The sequence below is a fragment of the Chondrus crispus genome, genomic scaffold, assembly GCF_000350225.1.
Source record: "Chondrus crispus Stackhouse genomic scaffold, scaffold_92, whole genome shotgun sequence".
NCBI classification, from domain to species: Eukaryota; Rhodophyta; class Florideophyceae; order Gigartinales; family Gigartinaceae; genus Chondrus; species Chondrus crispus.
In genome coordinates this window covers 1-17,636 of record NW_005178811.1, presented here as the reverse complement: position 1 = coordinate 17,636, position 17,636 = coordinate 1, and the positions used below count along the sequence as shown (strand labels likewise).

The 17,636-nt window shown below is 54.5% G+C and overlaps 11 protein-coding genes; 6 read left to right on the top strand and 5 right to left on the bottom strand.

The window, feature by feature from the left end:
- The first annotated feature begins 279 nt into the window (after window positions 1-279).
- On the top strand, window positions 280-381 carry CHC_T00008025001 (hypothetical protein). Its single transcript, XM_005711864.1, has one exon. The coding sequence runs from the start codon at window positions 280-282 to the stop codon at window positions 379-381; it is 102 nt and encodes a 33-aa protein (XP_005711921.1).
- A 1,746-nt stretch (window positions 382-2,127) lies between these two features.
- On the bottom strand, window positions 2,128-2,649 carry CHC_T00008024001 (hypothetical protein). XM_005711863.1 is given in 2 exon segments: window positions 2,128-2,448; window positions 2,449-2,649. 1 exon segment carries the CDS (start codon window positions 2,647-2,649, stop codon window positions 2,449-2,451), a length of 201 nt encoding a protein of 66 aa, XP_005711920.1. The 3' UTR covers window positions 2,128-2,448.
- A 108-nt stretch (window positions 2,650-2,757) lies between these two features.
- Window positions 2,758-4,059, top strand: CHC_T00008023001 (hypothetical protein). XM_005711862.1 is given in 4 exon segments: window positions 2,758-3,375; window positions 3,480-3,583; window positions 3,684-3,918; window positions 3,919-4,059. 3 exon segments carry the CDS (start codon window positions 2,758-2,760, stop codon window positions 3,916-3,918), a joined length of 957 nt encoding a protein of 318 aa, XP_005711919.1. The 3' UTR covers window positions 3,919-4,059.
- A 116-nt stretch (window positions 4,060-4,175) lies between these two features.
- CHC_T00008022001 (hypothetical protein) lies at window positions 4,176-4,766 on the bottom strand. Its single transcript, XM_005711861.1, has one exon. It carries the CDS (start codon window positions 4,764-4,766, stop codon window positions 4,176-4,178), a length of 591 nt encoding a protein of 196 aa, XP_005711918.1.
- An 80-nt stretch (window positions 4,767-4,846) lies between these two features.
- Window positions 4,847-5,092, top strand: CHC_T00008021001 (hypothetical protein). Its single transcript, XM_005711860.1, has one exon. It carries the CDS (start codon window positions 4,847-4,849, stop codon window positions 5,090-5,092), a length of 246 nt encoding a protein of 81 aa, XP_005711917.1.
- Window positions 5,093-5,418: 326 nt separating this feature from the next.
- CHC_T00008020001 (hypothetical protein) lies at window positions 5,419-6,122 on the bottom strand. XM_005711859.1 is given in 2 exon segments: window positions 5,419-5,462; window positions 5,463-6,122. 1 exon segment carries the CDS (start codon window positions 6,120-6,122, stop codon window positions 5,463-5,465), a length of 660 nt encoding a protein of 219 aa, XP_005711916.1. The 3' UTR covers window positions 5,419-5,462.
- A 427-nt stretch (window positions 6,123-6,549) lies between these two features.
- CHC_T00008019001 (hypothetical protein) lies at window positions 6,550-8,254 on the top strand. XM_005711858.1 is given in 4 exon segments: window positions 6,550-6,604; window positions 6,605-6,757; window positions 6,841-7,344; window positions 7,345-8,254. 2 exon segments carry the CDS (start codon window positions 6,605-6,607, stop codon window positions 7,342-7,344), a joined length of 657 nt encoding a protein of 218 aa, XP_005711915.1. The 5' UTR covers window positions 6,550-6,604; the 3' UTR covers window positions 7,345-8,254.
- A 195-nt stretch (window positions 8,255-8,449) lies between these two features.
- CHC_T00008018001 (hypothetical protein) lies at window positions 8,450-8,725 on the top strand. The gene has a single exon (XM_005711857.1). It carries the CDS (start codon window positions 8,450-8,452, stop codon window positions 8,723-8,725), a length of 276 nt encoding a protein of 91 aa, XP_005711914.1.
- Window positions 8,726-9,436: 711 nt separating this feature from the next.
- Window positions 9,437-10,150, bottom strand: CHC_T00008017001 (hypothetical protein). Its single transcript, XM_005711856.1, has one exon. The coding sequence runs from the start codon at window positions 10,148-10,150 to the stop codon at window positions 9,437-9,439; it is 714 nt and encodes a 237-aa protein (XP_005711913.1).
- A 97-nt stretch (window positions 10,151-10,247) lies between these two features.
- Window positions 10,248-10,940, top strand: CHC_T00008016001 (hypothetical protein). The gene has a single exon (XM_005711855.1). It carries the CDS (start codon window positions 10,248-10,250, stop codon window positions 10,938-10,940), a length of 693 nt encoding a protein of 230 aa, XP_005711912.1.
- Window positions 10,941-11,025: 85 nt separating this feature from the next.
- CHC_T00008015001 (hypothetical protein) lies at window positions 11,026-12,027 on the bottom strand. Its single transcript, XM_005711854.1, has 2 exons — window positions 11,650-12,027; window positions 11,026-11,496 (listed from the first exon to the last, which is right to left on the bottom strand). The coding sequence occupies exons 1-2, from the start codon at window positions 12,025-12,027 to the stop codon at window positions 11,026-11,028; spliced, it is 849 nt and encodes a 282-aa protein (XP_005711911.1).
- Between the last annotated feature and the right edge of the window lie 5,609 nt (window positions 12,028-17,636).

Here is a 17,636-nt window from a genome sequence, read left to right as displayed (position 1 = left end):
GGAATCGTATCGGTGGGCTTCTGACGAGCACGCGAAAAGAAGCCGTGAGGAGGAGGCGAAACGCACAGAGATACCGCAAATGGAGACCGGAAAAGCACATGGATTGCTCTATCCGCCGGGCCACTCCATGCTCCAGGAAATCCGGCATCTACTGCAGCGCGACGGTTTGCGGTGGGCAAGGGCTGAGCTTGCCAGAAGAGAGAAGGCAGAGGGGAAGCCCAATGGTGGCAGTTGAAGAAAGAGCAATTTGTTGTACGGTACATAGTTTGTCTAGATAGTATGTGTTTGTTTCATATGTATAAAGAACTGTATTTCATCAAAGATTCATCACGGGACGCTCGCTTGCCACACCATGTTGCTTTCACACAAGAAGAATACTAGCGATGGTGAAGTTGCATATCAACGAAAAATAGTGCCGAGGCTGTGGCTGAATCGCAGGAAGGCACTGTTTCCTCGTCATGCTGCGGTCGCACATGCAAACCGGTAGTAATCCACGACTTGTCAGGTCTCCTGCAAATCGTTTTCTTGGATCCTCTTCTTGGATCCTCTTCTTGGACCCTCTTCTTGCATCAGCCTTATCTATGTCTCTAATCGCAGATTTGGCCTCTTGTCCCATTTCTGTACATGCTCCTTGCACCACATGCTGTCACAGTGAGCCAGTGACCATGCTCTTCGCATCGCCTATTACATACGGCACATGCTCTCCGCAGTGGTAACAGATGCTGTGGTAACAGCATCTGTTACCACAGCGAGGAACACACAGCTTTTTATAAGACGGATTGAAGACATCCGTAAACAGTAGGTACTACAACAATACATGCTGTGTTGGAAAGGTAACCGAACACATCTGTTCCTACCACGTTAGAATACTTCAAGTCCGCTTCCGCATGTTTTCATGATTCTCGTTCACCTCCCACACAGCTTTCCCTTTTCAACAAAGGGACGGCCACAATGGCTTCCCTTCTGTGTTGTCATGAAATTCTCTTTTGTTTATAGCAATTCTTTCAAGTACATGCTCTGTGGTTCTGTTTCAGACTTGTTCTTTAAAATCTAGGTTGTGAGAAAAAATCCCTCATCTGGTTCTACAATTGTCCCAGAAGATTGAGTCAATTCATTCTTGAAAGCTTCCCGCGCAGAGTATTGTCTCATTTGGAACTACATTGCTCCATCGAAAAAAGCTCTCAAGAGCATACGTATCGCTTCGAAATCGAGGCCTGAATTCCAGATGCGATAACCGCTTGCTCCGCGAATTCGCACTGCTATTTAATTGCAATCCGGTAATGCATGTCGTGAAAATCCATCAAAACACGAATAATGTTTCTAAGTAGGGAGCTTTCCGTGGCAATACCATTTTGCTCTGTCCTATTTGGTCTGCAGGCGGGCAATATTTGTAGACGAAGTCTGCTTCATGAAGTCGGAGAAATGAGCCCCCCAATACAATGGACATACTCGTGGCAACAATGCTATCATAGCTAATGCCTTGCATTATGCCTTTTTACTTGATCAACTCTAGATTAACAATACGGATAGATACGGTGCCTATGCAAGAGGCTCAAAACGTGACACATAAGCTCTCAGACAGAAATCCAGACGGTCTGACTATCTTGCGTCTACTATATGAATAATAGTAACCTGCGTTTGGTTTTTTCCCTTTTCTGTTAGCACACAGTCACCATCTCGCCCGTCTTTGTACTGCTTCCTCATCAAGAACAAGGCAGATATTGCCCCCTTTATCACGTATGAATCTCAAGACTGTTTTCATTGCAGCACTTATATGCACATTCACTATTGCAAACGCGGGTCCACCTCTATGTGGAAACTTCTGCAAGTTTGGAATGTTCAAGTTCAACGGAAAGAGAAGATTACTTCCTAAGGCACCTTTCACTATTCTTGGAGCTCCAAAAACGGCCCAATTGCCCTTCATCTGTCGCCCTAAGGATGATATGGGCGAGGTCCTCAGGGCTAGAGAGGCGCAAGTCTTTGACGGCGAAGGATTCGTTCCGATTTCACTAAACGCGCGAGGGGAGTTTAGATGTAACGTGAAGGATTATTAAGAAGTACCGACTGAGGTTTAGGTATGAGACTGGGCCCCCTGTTTCTCGAGTGCTTGAAAGCGAGCCTCTTCTCTTAACAGACATGTTTATTTGTCATTTACTTGGAGCAGTGCCTTTGTACAAGGTAAAGCAGGGTAAGGAGTTCGCGGTGTTAAAACCTAGCGCTAATTGTTGCCCACTTCCAACGCACCTCCGACGAGCGATATTCGGCTTCCTCTACCCTACTGCGACGCCTGCCACGTTATCCGCGACTATCCTTCTAGCCGCCAACGAGCGACGTGCATGAGGCGAACAGGGTGTTTGTATGACAAGGGGCTGCGACAGTCGATCTTGCTGTTGACAGCAGGTTGACATCAACCTCATGATCGGAGATTATCTCGGCATAAGCCAATTTTTAACCAAATTTCCGCCATAGTGTACACGTCATGAATCCGGTCTCTTCTTGTTTACCCCTTTTCTCCTTTACGATGACGAGTAGATTGGGAAGCTTATCTCCGGTTGAAAGAGTGCTCTCTGGCTTAAGTCCGCAGTCTCTTTTGTGAACTGCCGGTTTTAATTGAACGCTGTCGGGATCAGAACAGCGGCAAACATCCATTCCCAATAGCGAGCCGAGGTTTGTTCCGTGCATTAAACTGCAATGCCGCCTGTTCATGCAATGGGGTTTGCCCCATCCTTGTCCCAAACCGGTACCCTGATAAGGCGCATGCCGGCCTTACCCCTTAGGCGCGTCACAGCACGTCCATCCCATAGGTTTTATTGCCTCGCTCCGTCGCAAGCCGCGAGCGATGTAAAAGTTGGCTTCATCGGCCTAGGTGTCATGGGGTTGCCAATGGCTGCCAATCTCGGAAAAACATTTAAACATATGGTCGTCTGGAACCGAACTGACAAGAGCGATGTGTTGCAAAAGGCTCTTGCGGAAACAGATGCGAGCTTCACCTCCGTGTCCGAACCGGCAGACGTGGTCCGTCAGTGTGATATCGTTTTTTCCATGCTGTCTACGCCGGAGGCCGTCCGCTCTGTTTTTCATGAGGGTTCCGGGTCCGCGCTGAATGGAGTTACAGACGGCAAAAGTATTGTAGATTGCTCGACATTACGGATTGAAGATATGGAATATACAGCCGCAAAGGTTCAAGAGAAGGGTGGCAGGTTTTTGGAAGCGCCCGTGAGTGGATCAAAGGGACCGGCGGAACAGGGTAGTCTGATCTTTCTCTGTGCTGGTGAGAAGGCCCTGTATGATCATCCTGTAGCCCAGGAGGCTCTGGACCTTATGGGAAAGAGAAGCTTTTTTTTGGGGGATGTTGGGAACGGAACGAAAATGAAGGTATGTGGGCGCTTCTTGTTTCTTGAAGGGTATCCTTTTTGAGAAGATACATGCGTGTACTGACTTGTATTTCTTCGACTATTCTGCGCGCCTTGGTTGGAAAGCTGGTCGTTAATCAACTCATGGGGGCCATGTTAGCCGCTTTCGGGGAAAGTATTGTCTTGAGCGAAGCACTTGACCTTTCCGTTGATGATTTGCTTGAAATTATGTAAGTACCTGCGCGCAACAAACATTCTCGTAACTTGCACTTCATGCTCGTGGCTGACGTTGGGCTATGCTCTGAAATCCCACTCCATTGATATTTGCAGATCATTAGGCGCCATGAGTGCCCCTATGTTTGCGCTGAAAGGACCGAAAATGAAGCATGGAGTCAAGGGTTACGATACCAACTTTCCACTTGAACATGCCCAAAAGGATATCCGCTTTGCCCAGATGCTTGGAGACGAAAAGGGAGTCAATATGGGTGTATCAAGTGCAGCGAATGGTAAGTCCGCAATCTCCCAGAGTGCCTGGCAACAGCATGGCTCATTGCAACAATTCTGACTGTTGCGTGGCTTTTTCTCCTTTTCTCACTCGATTCGGTTTTAGAATGGTACAAATCGGCGAAAGGTCTTGGCTTAGGTAGAGATGATTTCGCTGCTGTGATCGAAAGTATCCGGGCATCGGCTGGGCGGTCCTGATACCATGAGGAAACTGCTAAGCGCTTCAGCTCACTCTTGAAAAGGTGACCATCGACAACGCTATGAGCAACGACAAACGGGTAGAAATTGGAACTAGCATGTCGAAGTGGATCGTGATTGTTATGCAACAACATGGATATCATTTTCGTTTTCCAATATGCCGTCGCTATCGATTCTTATCGTCGAGGCTGCCGTCACCGTCATCTCTCGAATGAAGGAATTGTCTTCGTTGCGAAGTAATGACACGATGCCTCTACGTTGATCAATTCTTTCGTGTGCTTCTGCAGAGCGGCCATCCGCCGTGAAGTATAACAACACCGTGTGTAGCGAAATAGAGCGCCATGAGCTAGGCATAAACTCTCTAGGGATAGAGGGAATTCCAGCTTGACTGAAGGGCCACTTTACACCCAGTGCTTCTTCTTCAAATAGAGCGCTCTTACTTGCAAAGACAATGACCTTCTGAGACTTTAGTAGCTCTCGCAAAACGTTTACAAGAACGAATTCATTAGTTCCTGAGCCAGGTGCTTTTTCCCTAACATCGGATGTGCTTATTTGGAACTTGTCCAGATAATGAAACGTCCCAAGAGCGTCGATAATTACATTTCTCACTATGCATGGGACAGAAGATAGAGAGATTAGTATCACGGCAAGTTTGTGATTGCACCGCGAAGCAGCAATGGGACTAGTAGTTGCACATGGACCACGAACCATTTTCGCCATCTGGACTGTCCAAGAAACGCCGCAAAGCGTGCAAAGATGAGCACAGAGCAAGCATATTTTCCGGATGATAGATGCGAAGACCAGCAAGAACTCGGCGTTCATCCGTGTCGCCTAAATTATGTTTTTGCTGTGCAATCATCTGTTTGAGGCGTTTCAAGCATAGCCCCCCGTTAAGGTCGAACCAGCACACCGCTGGCTTTCCGATGTTGTTCGATTTCGACAACGCATCTGCGGCAACAAAATGCAATAATTGCGTCTTCCCAGAGGAGGTTACACCTACGACCTCCACTAGGTCACCCAGTTTGGGACTTGAGTGATTCAAGACTTTGATGGCAGTGTGCACTGGTAGCCCTCTCTGGATGAACGACGCTTTTTCGCGATCTGCGCGGCTACCCAAACGGGCTGCAATCGCCTGGGAAACTCTGCTGCCACTCATGCAAAGGCTTATTCACGTTCCGCCATCCCTGACGCGAGCGGTAGTTTCAGGCGTGAGGCGCAGAAATTGCATGGAGGGGAAATGCCAAAAAACCGAACTGGAACAAAGGATCAAATGGCATGATACGCACTGTATCAGACCGTAGCGAAATTAGAGTTGGAGGGGACCAAGAATGGACATCTGGGAGTTTTCTTGCCATAGACATCGTTTTATCGACATGATGCAATATGCGAAGAAAGTTTACTTTGCGATTAGTCAGCAGACAGTTGAAGGAAAGGATGGGCTTTTATTCTGTCGTAATCGATGACGTGGGCCCATGTGGGAAAGATGGCATGGTCGTTAGGAAGCTCGCGCCGAAAGCGGTCCTTTGGATCTCGTTCAAGGCAAGTAGCGATGAAGGTATGGGCAGCGTGCAGCTGTTGCTGTGAGGTGATGGGAGGGTCAAGCTGGCGGGCGGCTGCATGAAAGGCCGAGTGGACACTGGTATTACCGCGAGCGAAGGCGTCAAGTTCATCAAGGACCGCGGCGCCGGAGGCGGTGGAGGCGCCAAACGGGCCTGGGCCGCCGAAAAGCAGGGCCCAGGTGAAGATTCCGAGGGCCCAGATATCGGCTGAGGGGTCAGGTTGGACACCTGAGAGGAGCTCTGGGGCAAGGACGTGGGCACTGGTGGTGAAGGAGGGATCTCGGTGGGGGTGGTGCCTAAGAAAGCAGCCGCCAAAGTCAACGACACAGACGGCGTCTGCGTTTGCCGGGTCAACGATGACGTTGCGGAGCGTGAGGTCGGCGTGAACGACGTCGACCTGATGCACTTGATACAGGGCATCAACAAGGCGTCTGATGATGCCAGCCGCGCGGGGTGGGGGTAAGGGACGCGGGAGACGCACGGCGGGGATGCCAGGCGCGCGGAGCATAGTGAAGGTTAGGGCCGTGGGGGAGACGGAGGCGGACATGAGACGGGGGACAAGACCGGAATGGTGGTTGGAGAGACGGACGAGGGCGGTGCGCTCGGCCTGGACGATGGGGGTGAGATTATGGCGGGCGACATCGGAGCGGAGATAGGTTTTAAGGAGTACTGGAGTGGGAGGTGCTGTGGGGGACGGAAGCTCTGCGAGGGAGATGAGGGCGCGGGTTGAGGTGGGAAGTGTGCCGATGTGACGAAGCTGAGTCATGTCCTCTTATAGGGGGAAGAATTGCGAGGACGAAGGAAAGGCGGGAAAGAAAGGGGGGGAAGGGGGGTGGCGGTGGTGAGGCAGGCGATTGTGAGAGTTGAAGGTGAAAGGGGAAGGGGGGAAGGGAATGACAGGGCCGTTCGAGTCCGAAGAGGATGAAATGTGTTGGAGAAAAACGATTTTTTTTTGCGTACCACTGCACCCTCGCACTATTATCCGCGTGAATGCATGTCGTGGCATTTCAAGCATTTCTGTTGCGAGCCACCCACCCCTACAGCCCTCTTCGCGTTTTTGCCTTCCCACACTCTTGCCCCTCAATTTCGTCGCCCAGCCTTTCACCTCATTCCCTTGCCGTCCCTTCTTCCTTCGTCATGGGTGTAAGTATCATCCTGCCCCCCCGCGTTGTCCAACCCAGCCTCCCATCCTAACAAGTCTCGTATGGATTGTCTTTGCGGCACAGAAAGATGAAATCATCGACACCACTCCCTCGCGCCCGCTGGCGAAGCGCCCGGAGCTCACGGAGGAGGCAAAGGTAGAAATCCGCGAAGCGTTTGAGCTGTTTGATTCGTCTGGTAGTGGCATGGTCGCACGGCGTGAACTCAAGGTCATGATGCGCGCACTGGACTTCACACCGCGCAAGGAGCAGCTATCTCGTGTCTTGTTGCAATCAGGGATTGCAGTCAAAGCGTACCAGATATCCTACCCTGATTTTGAAAACCTCATTTTCCAACTCATGAATGAACGAGACATCCAGGAAGAGATGATGAAGGCCTTTGAACTGTTCGATGTCGACAAGACGGGCAAGATCTCGGCGGAAAATTTGCGCACTGTCGCTGACCAACTCGGGGAGAAGATGACGGACGAGGAGCTGGCGGAAATGATTAGGGAGGCCGATATGGATAAGGATGGCGCGGTCAGCGATACCGAGTTCATACGCATAATGAAGAAAACAGACCTCTGGTGATGCTCGCTTCTGCTATTTGTACATTGGAAACCCATCTTGTTCAGTGCCTCCAAGCCATACCATGCTTTGCTCTAGTCGTTGCGCCAATCTGCTGCAGCCCCACACCATCTTTGCTAGCGCTTGCAAACTGTGCCTGGCGGCAAAGTCTGTAGTCGCTTCTTGGTGGCTACGTTCGTCGTCACTCTCCTTTTGCTTGCATCCCGCCGTTTGGCAAAAACTGTGCCTTTTTGCCGCGACTAAATTTATCTTGAATTAAACTCTCCACCAACGACCCAGTTCATTCAAATCGTTGCAACTTTCTCTCCACGCTTGTCCGGATGCCCATTGTATAACCACCAGACATCATCCGCAATCCATCATGCTGCGTCGGAAACCTACTCGTCAACCGCTTACTCAAACAGACACTGCCGAGCTCGACCGGATCCGCCGCGAGTGGCGCGAAAAGGCGGAAGCGGACGTCATGAAGGACGAGCCGGCCGTCGTGACCGAGAGCACGATGCGTCAGAAGGCAGTGGAGGGATCGACTGTCAGCGACCGTCTCGGCCTCCCTCGTCGAAGTCCGGGACAGTAATCGCTACAACGGTTCGAAGATATCTCGTTCCCGCGTCATTTCGCCCACGTAGAAGTCCAGCGCCGCTTCCGAACTCACCATGCCGCGCGTGAGTCGCCCGCCCGCCGAGTCGCAGGGCGGCTCACTGCAGTTGTGCACCACGGCCGCGTGGACTCGCACTTCGATTCCCCCGTTGTTGAGAATGCCGGACAGGCCCTCGACGTGGTACGGACCTTGCTCGGCCGGCATGTGGAGAGTCTCTTCTTCCCCGCTCTCGTTGACGTTGACGATATCGGCCTCCCCCAACTTGCCGGTCGCGGAGAAAATAAAGCACTTGCCCACAGTTCTTCGCTTGAGAAAGAGGTGCAGTGTCTCAATGACGTCGTAGCCTGACTCCACGGACACTGTCCACCCTTGCACAGTAGACTTAGATGTGGTTGCTGCGATGCCGACGACAAAGTGAAGCGGCGTCATCGCTATGCAGCCCGGAAGCAGCTCGCCCACAAAAGTCTCTGAAATGCCCGTTGTCCTCGTGTCAGATCCGGATACTATGAGATGCATCTCCGGCTTCGAGACGTCCCTCCGCCTCCCCCCGTGCGCGTAGAGCAGGGACAAAGGGTGATTAAAAGTCTGCACGGAGGCCCAGTGCGGTTTCCGTTGCACTTCCTCCAGGGACGGGCTACCGATTTCGCCCTCAAACGGCTCGAGAGTAGAGGTCATGGCGAACGGGGCATCTGGGAATTCGTCAATTACTGTCACTCCGAACGGTTTGTCGGCGTCGACAATCTCCGGGAGTGCCTCGTCGTTGGGCACGTTGAGCACTGCTTTTGATAGCATACCCATGCCAGAGAGAACGACGAGCGGAAGATATCCTGCCTCGTCCGCGCTTTTCTTGAGCCAGTAGAGCAAGTCGGTACCAGCCGGGACTTCGATCATTGTGGCGTGCATTTCGAGAGCCTCCGGACGGCGAATGGTGAAACCCTTTGGCATGATGGGCAATTCGCTCGCAGAGTGCCTTGCGGGCGGCTGACGAGCGTCGGACAGGAGAAACGGGTTGTTCAGTTTTCCGCGTTTCGGGGGCCTACCTCTTTCGCGGGCCAATCTCGGAGATCACGAGCATAAATATTTCTTTTTACAACAAGATGGAGGGAAAAGCAACTAAGCGGAATAACCCCCCCGTCCGCTTCCATCGACGGTAGCGGCTTTCCCCGGAGCTATTCGAGCGGGCAGAACAAGGTCTCGCGCGTGTTATTGCCGGTCATGGGGTTGGTGCCTTTTGCCAAGCTGCAAAGATAATTCTGCTGGTCCTTCCTCAGCAGCGTGTCAGTCCAGTCCGAGTCCTCGAGGGTAACGCCGTTGAACTTGGTGGTGGAGCTGAGGTAGGCGCCGGACAGATTGGCGCCGGTGAGGTCTGCCTGCCGGAGGTTGGCCAGCTCAAACTAAAACCACAACAGACCGCGCAGAGGCCGAAAAAGGGCGCAATCACACCAAAGTCAGTACCGCACACACGCAACGGGCAAAACGTGGGACAAATGTGGCGGGTCAACTCACGTTGCAGCCACTCAGATCGGCGCCTTTGAAGTTGGCGCCGCTCAAGTCGGCGTCGAAGAACGAGGCGTCTCTCAAGCTAGCGCCGGAGAAGTTTGCTTGGCGGAGGATGGACTGCTGGAACGAGATGCCGTCGAAGGCTTGGTTGGAGAAGTCCGCGCCCTCCAGGTTGACGCCGCGCGTGACGGTCTTTATGACGGTGCGGGTGCTGGAGCCGCCGGACGTGCTCGCCGAGCCGCCGGAGACCTTGAGCTGCGGGCGCAGGTCGACTTCGTCGGCGGCCAGGGCCGGGGCGTAGAGGAGGAAGGCCGCGGCGGCCGCGGCGGCCGCGCCCGCGAGGGCCGCGCGGCGGGTGGGGCGCGCGGTGCAGGTTGGGGGGCAATAGACTGGGGCGCGGAAGGGACGGCGGGAGGGCGGGCGGAAAGGGGTTGAGAGGATGAAAGCGGGGGTGTGGGGCGGTGGCATTGAGGGTAGTGGGGTTTGGGCAGGGAGAGAGAGCACAGGGTTTGTTTGAGAGTTCGTTGGGGAAGATGACGGAGGTTGGGAATTGTATTGGTGAAGGATGCGGTGAGGATGTGGTTTGAGTAGATCTGCGGGAGGCGAGATTTCATTAAAATCACACGTGTGACACGTGTCCAAGTGTCGAAGGAGAAATATAACGTGTACACGTGGTGGAGGCGTTCCTCCGCGGATCAAGAGTTGATCCATCCATCGAATTCAGAGACATGCTCCCCTCCTCCCGCTACCTGCTCCCGTGGACGTTGACCCTTCTTTCCTTGCCCCCTTCCCACACTTTCCCTCCGGAATGCGTCTCAACAGCGACACCGTCCTCTCCTCGCCCCCCCACCCCGTCGTCTTAGTCCCCTACACCAAAGCGCACGTGCCCACTTACCATGCATGGATGCAATCGCCGACCCTCCTCCATCTAACCGCCTCGACGCGCCTAACGCTAGCCGAGGAGCACGCCAACATGCACTCATGGCGCGCAGACGAACGCAAGCTAACCTTCATCATCCTGGATCTAGTGCAGGGCAGCAACCACATGGTGGGCGACGTCAACCTGCACCTGCTCAACGCCGAGAGCGAGGAGCTGGGCGACGCGGACACCGTGGCCGGCGAGCTTGAGGTGATGGTGGCGGAGGAGGGCAGCCGGAACCGGGGCACGGCGACGGTTGCGCTCCGCTTGATGATGGCGTACGCGCGCGAGCACGTCAAGGTGGACGTGTTTGTGGCCAAGGTCATGGAGGAGAATGAAGCGAGCTTGCGCCTGTTTCGGGACAAGCTCGGCTTTGTCCCGTACCGCACAGTCAAGGCGTTTGGGGAGATCCATTTGAAGAAGGAGGTGCGGAAAAGCTTTGACGAACAGCTCAAGGTCGTCATGGCGCATGTGTCGGAACAGTCGTTTGCGGAGAGTGTCTACTCGTCGATGCCTGTTGGTAATGTGAAGAACGATGGCGCCGCCGAAAAGGGTACAGACGTCGGGTCGACCGAGAGCTAATGCAGCAATATGCACAAACGTTGACATCAGACCACCTCCCCTCCCCCCCCCCCCCCCCCCCCAAAAGTTTACGCAGCCGCAGTAGTTACGGCATCTCGATCGCTCTTCTAGCCATCTCCATAGCGCCGTCAAACTCGAGATTCCCGCCAATAAACCCTGCCGCGTGTACGAAAACGCACTTGGGGATGCCCGTGAGCTGCGAGAGCTGGTCATCGCGGAGGCCTCTCCACGGCTCGGGAAGCTTCTTCCTCGACTCAAAGGCGGCACCCTCGACAGGCACGCACTGCAACCTCCACGTGTCGCCTGTCATATCCTTGTACACGACGTACAGGACGTCTCCGACTTGATCGGCCTCGCGCTCGAGGTCGAACAGGTGCTCCTTCCACGGGGCCCACTCGCGCATGACGAGGATGCTACCGGACGGATGATGAGGCGCGCGGGCGTCCATGGCGGCGGCGACGATGGCGCGTGCGGGGAGCCACGAGCGGGCGACGCGCAGCACGCAGTCGTCAAACTCGGCGCCGGCGAGGCGGACGGCGGCCATGAAGTTGGCGTCCTGGTCGGGGGACTTCTCCCACCACTCCGGGTTGAGGCGTGCGACGCGGGCGGAGAGGTCTGTGGACTGCTCGTATCGCGCGGGGCGGTCCGAGTGGTAGCGCGGGACGCCGTTGTCGATGGCGTCGACGGCCTCGACGAAGGCGTCGTAGACCTTGTCGAAGAGGCGGTCCAGGTGGTGGTCCGCGGGGGCGGGGTCGCCCGCGGCGCGCAGGACGTGGGTGATGACGTCGCGGCCAAAGTGCTTGTACACCAGGCCGGCCGAGGAGAGCTTGGTGCGGTTGCGCGGCGGGGCGGGGCACAGCGTGGCGGAGAAGGTGCGCTGGTGGTGGTCGAAGCGCAGGGCCGCGGGGTCGTACACGGCGCCCACGTCGACGAGGACGTCCAGCGTGGAGAGCGTGGCCGGGTCGCGCGTGCGCACGATGCGCGACGCGGAGAAGCGCGGCAGGACGCGGAGCATGTGGCACGCAAGGGCCTCGTCGCAGTGGAAGGTGCCGTTGTGCGTGCCGATCGTCGGGGCGGGGACCGTCATCACGGGGCGCAGGTGTGGGCGCAGGGAAGGGCGTAGGGAAGGTCTTAGGGAAGGGCGTAGGGAAGGGCGTAGGGAAGGGCGCAGGGAAGGGTGCAGGGAAGGGCGCAGGAAAGGGAGTGAGGGGGTGAAGAGGAGAGACGGGAGACGCATTGGAGGCGCTCGGGGATGGGAGCGGTCGTCGTCCGGCGGGAGTGGGATTAAAAAAACAGGTGGCAAGGGGAGTGCGGATACTCTGTAGGAGAATTGCGGTGGGATAATGGCTACTGAAAATGGTGAGAGGAGGCGAGGCTTGCAGAGGATGTGAAGTTACCGAGTATATCACCCCCCTCCGCCGTCCCTACGGCGCACGTGTACACGTGTACACGTACGCGTAATGACATGCGGGACGCGCGCACAGCGCAGTGTCATGACGCTACCTTGACAGTTGACAAGCTGTCCAGGTGGACACGACACACAGCGCCAACAGGTTGGGGTACAGTAGGTACCCCTCAATAGTGCACCCTCGTGCCATAAGCTATAGATACGCACTACTGACAGCGCGACAGCGCGAACTAATAAAGGTTTATCCACAGGTCACGGCCCACCGGCCACAAAATGCTCTGATATGAGCGTTTGATGTCGCTTCTTGCGCGCTTGTTGGTGATAGGCTTCAAACAGGGCTCGTTTGGCTCGGCGCAGTGCCTCTGAAGCATGCCGTCGTGGTCGTCATCCGCAACGCAACGCAGCGGTGTGCACTCCCTGTGAAAACTGCAGAAGTTGATTGGCGCGTGGTTTTCTCCACGCGCTGTAAGGACAAGATACTCTAGTAATTTCCCTCTCTGTAGTGAGTATATAAGTCCCCCCGATGATTCCGAGTAACGGGCGTCGGGGGATGGTAGAGGGAAGACACACACCGTACGTATCGAGTCGTTCACCGACTCTCGTACAGTAAAGAACTGCCGGTCGTCGGCAGTTTTCCCTCGAATTTCTCCATTTTAGTGGCAAATTCCACATTCATGAATTAATTTTTTGCCCGAGAACAGAAAAACCCTACCCGTGATCTCCACTTTTTCTCCTCTTGTCCGGCGTCGCGCAGTGGCTGTCCGCCCTTCTCCGTCGTACCTAACCTCCCCGCTCGCCGCACCGCCTCCCAATCCCGCTCGCCGCGTCCCCCCGCTCGCCGCGCGCCCCGCCGCTCGCCGCAGTCTAGCGCTCACCGCCACGTGCCGCTGGCCGCGCCCCGCCGCTGGCCACTCCCCGCCGCTCGCCGCAGTCTGTCGCTCGCCGCACCACGCCGATCGCCGCACCCCGTCGGTTGCGGTATTCTGTGGCTTACTGCTTGCCGCTTCCTACTGCGTGCTGCTCCTGGCTGCTTTCTGTTCATTTTGTTCGCAGTTCCTTGCTGCTCGCTGCTCCTCGCCGCTCGCTGATCCTTGCCGCTCGCTGCGCACTGCCGCTCGTCGAGCCCCGCGGTTGCACTTTTCCGTGCCGCCTCTTGCTCACGGTACCGCCAACTCTCGCTCTGACGGTGACGCCGCCTCTCTCTCACACTTGGACGCCGCCTTGCTCCGATTGTGACGCCGCCTCGCGCTCCACTGTGCCGCCACCAGACACAACGCCACACCGCTCACGCTGCGTTACCGCCTCTCCCCGCGCTTGCTGCCGTGTCGCTACCGCCACACCGCCTCCTAAAGGGTACACTATTGCCACTCCCTGCCGCGTTACGGTCCAGCTGCCGTAACCAAATCACCGCCTCAAAGACAGCACGCTGCTACCGGCCGTGCCAAAGGCCTCACACGTGACTAGCACATCGAAGACTGCGGCTGTGAGCAGAGTCCCAGTACATCTGTTCGATTACCAACGACTACTCTAGTGGACAATTCTTTTCCCCGAGAGCGATAGCGAGGGCGGCAACTTGAACCAAAAGTGAGGAAGTGTTAGTGAGTCCCCACCGGTTCGCTGTTTCGGCAGTGGGCGGATAACGGTGTTTGGTCGAAAGGCCTGGTGACCACACAGCGACCGATCTGGACGGGGTGTTGTACCGACGGGGAGGGTTTGAGAAACTAGTCTAGTCGCGTCGCGCAAGCTTCCTGAAAGGGAGTAGACAGCCTTTAGCCAGTGTATTGGCTGCTGTGGATCTCCCGTAAGGATCGTCGCGCCCGCTCCAGCAAACGCAGGAGTGGGTAAACAGCTGAAGTCGTTTCCGACCCGGACGGTCTCCGGGTGCCGAAGATCAGACCTTCCCGTCGTGGGACGGTATCTCTCCAAGGACTTCCCCTGTAGAGGACAGGGCGCCAAGGGTCGGAGTACCCTTTCAAGGTTGAAATTTTTGCCGAAGCCGAACTTGTACCAACACTGAACATGTCACAACAGCAGGAAACATCAGATGCAACCTCGCCTTCGGGATCCGGGCAACAGGCAGAACCCCGCTTCATGCACCACGTCCCTCTGGCTGACCTTAACGACAAACAGAAGGGATTCGTGTCCTCTGTACGCCATTTAGAAGCCACTGAGGCTGCCCAAGGGGATGGTCTTCTACGCATATTCGCAGACATGTTCCCTCCCGCAGACCTTTTTTCAAAGGAACTCTGTGAACTACCGGCAGTCTACACTGAGCTCCGCAACTTCCTTGATTCACACGGAGCTAACATGCAGCAGCACTCTTCTCGCCGCATCATGATGACTCTTGCTCATAATATATACGAAGAGCAGGAAGATCAACAAGCTGCGATTGGCATCGTCACCGAGATCATGGCTGCAGGTCGTCGAATGAGGACCGATCTTTCCCGGACGGACAACAACCGCCAAGAAGAGTCGCAATCACGCTCTGCCTCCACCTCCACCGCAAGTGCCCCTGATAGACTAGCACACAATGTTGCCATGCGTCTCAGAGACAGGGATAAAAAGTTTAGCGGGGCGCTTGGTGAGTCGTGGATGGAGTTCGTGGATGAGTACATGCAAGTATGCCGAGATTATTCTCTGTCTCCAACACAAAAGCTTCACTACATGCACAATCTCCTATCCGGGGATGCGAAGAGGTTCTACCTGGATCGAGTAGATGGCTATGCAACCTCATACCAACAAGCCATAGATCTGGTTGAGAATGAATACAATTCCCCTGTTAGACAGGCAAGGGTGAAAAACTACCTCAACACTTTGCGAATTTCTACGTTCGTTTCAGATGGGCTAGATGAGTCTGCGGCACTATCCAAAATCTATAAGGTGATCACGAAGTTGTCTCGTCAAGGACCTGCTTCCCATCGCGGTGATGCACATAAAGTAGAATTCCTTCGGAACGCAGTCGTTGGATCTGGGTGGTCCCATGAGCCGCTGAGCAGGGTGGCAACGCACGGTCTCTCTTTCCAACAGCTCTACGGCGAACTGGAGGCTGCTCTCCAACTCCAGAACGAAGCAAAGCAAGCCATGTTGAGAGATGCCGCAACAAAGACCAAAGACCTTGGCTACGACGATGAGGTCCCAGGGATACTCTTCGCAGGTCAGACCCGGTATGCCAAACACCCATCTCGTAATCGCTTCTTCAGAGGTTCAAGGGGTTTCAGCACTCTGTCATCTAGACCGAGAACCAGTTTTGATCCACTTAGCATTCAAGGGTGTTTCAACTGTGAAGACAAAACACATACCATTCGAGACTGCCCGCGGCCGATAAACGCAGCTAAAGCCGCTGCTAACAAACTGGACTACTTTCGAAAAAGGAAACAGACTGGAGAACGTTCTGTACACCTCGTTCTTGCTCAATTATGTCAGCAACTCGACCAAGGATCTGCTTCCGGCGCCCGAGAAGAGGTCGAGGAGAAAGACATCCCAGAGAAGCAGACTGATCGTGAGATCTTTGAATGCATCTTGGAGGAGTCTAGCCAGTACGACGTTGACTGCACTTCCCCACGCCCTCTACATTCGAACGAGACTTTATCTCAGGAAGAAGATTCCCTCCATCCATACTTCTCGCAGCAAGATAGAGAAGACTACGTATTCGTCGTGTACGAAGAGGATAACGCCTCAATATTCAAGTCTGACCATGTGTTCGGTACCGACAAGGACGTTCCGTTCCTAGGCGCATGTATCGATACGGGAGCACAAAAGTCTGTCATCGGAAAACAACAAGCCCTGGCGTACTTCAGGCTTATCGGGGAGGAGTTCAGGCCGCCCAAGCACGGGCATGACCTTAAGTTCAAGTTTGGAAACCGCCGCCACATCGGACTTGGTCGTATTGAGATAAGGATTCCCATCAATGGAACGCACGTTCTATGCCCGAACATCGAAGTGGTTGATGTAGACGTCCCGCTACTTCTCGGCCTAGACTTTCTCGACGAGTACAAGATGATCGTTGATGCGGCAAATGATTTACTCGAATCGAAGATCCGCGCTTGGTCATTCCCTTTAACGCGGAAACTGGGACATCTATATCTTGAATGGGACTACGGAACATTCTACACATCAAAGGAACTGTTGAAGCTGCACAAACACTTCTTTCATCCAGAGTCAGGACGTCTCTACGCAATGCTAAAGCGGGCCGACAATGCGAGTACAACTCCATCTGATCTTAAAGAACTGGAGAGGGTCGCATCGGAGTGTGACGTTTGCCAGAGAAACATGGCCGCTCCGAGCAGATTCAGAACCGCTCTTCCGTCCGATGATGTCGTGTTCAATAGGTGCGTTTGTATGGACATTATGTTCCTCGAGGGGAAGGCAGTGTTGCATATGGTGGACAAGGACACTAAGTTCAGTGCAGCTGCTTTCCTCCCTAAACAGACTGTCGACGAGTTGTGGAGCACATACTTGTCGCACTGGGTCCTTCCCTACATCGGTCACGCGCTTGAGATACACGCAGATCAAGGCCCCCAGTTCCGCTCTCGCAGGTTCGCGTCCTACACGAGCATGGAGGGAGTTCAGCTTCGCTTATCGGGTGTCGAAAGCCACAACAGCCTAGGCGTCGGAGAGAGGTATCACCACTACCTGCGTCGTATTTTTCGCAAGATACGCGATGAGTTTCCTGATATACCAATGAAAGACGCATTAAGACTAGCTACAAAAGCCATGAATGATACCGCAGGACCAAAGGGTTTGGTACCAAGCCTTCTGGTGTTTGGAGTTATGCCAAGAATCCTTCTTCCAGGATCTGTCCAGCTACCTGGCCAAGTACAGCGCATGAATGCCATGCAGGCAGCACGAAAGGATATGTCTAAAGAGGTTGCCCGTAGCCGGCTTAGCACAGCGTTGAGATCAAATGTTCCGGCTGCCACCAACCGCGATATCAGCATAGGCTCTGAAGTGCTTGTCTTTAAAGAACCTCCCGTGAACAAATGGGTTGGACCATTTCATGTGCTCGACGTGAGAGACAAGTCAGTGTTCATCAATTCCCAAGGACGTACAACACAAATGTCTATCGAAAAAGTGAGGCCGTACTTGCGTCCAATGCATAACGAAAAGCCAAGCACTACGGAACCCAGTGAGTACTGTAGTATAATCACCCCCAACGACGAGGGGGGGTGAGTACTGACAGCTCGGAAAGACCCCGATCGGCGGGAAGACAGAAGCACGGCCCACCCACGGTACCGAGCACGGGCTCGAGGTAGCGGTGGTAGAGCGGGATCGGGGAGGACGCGCGCACG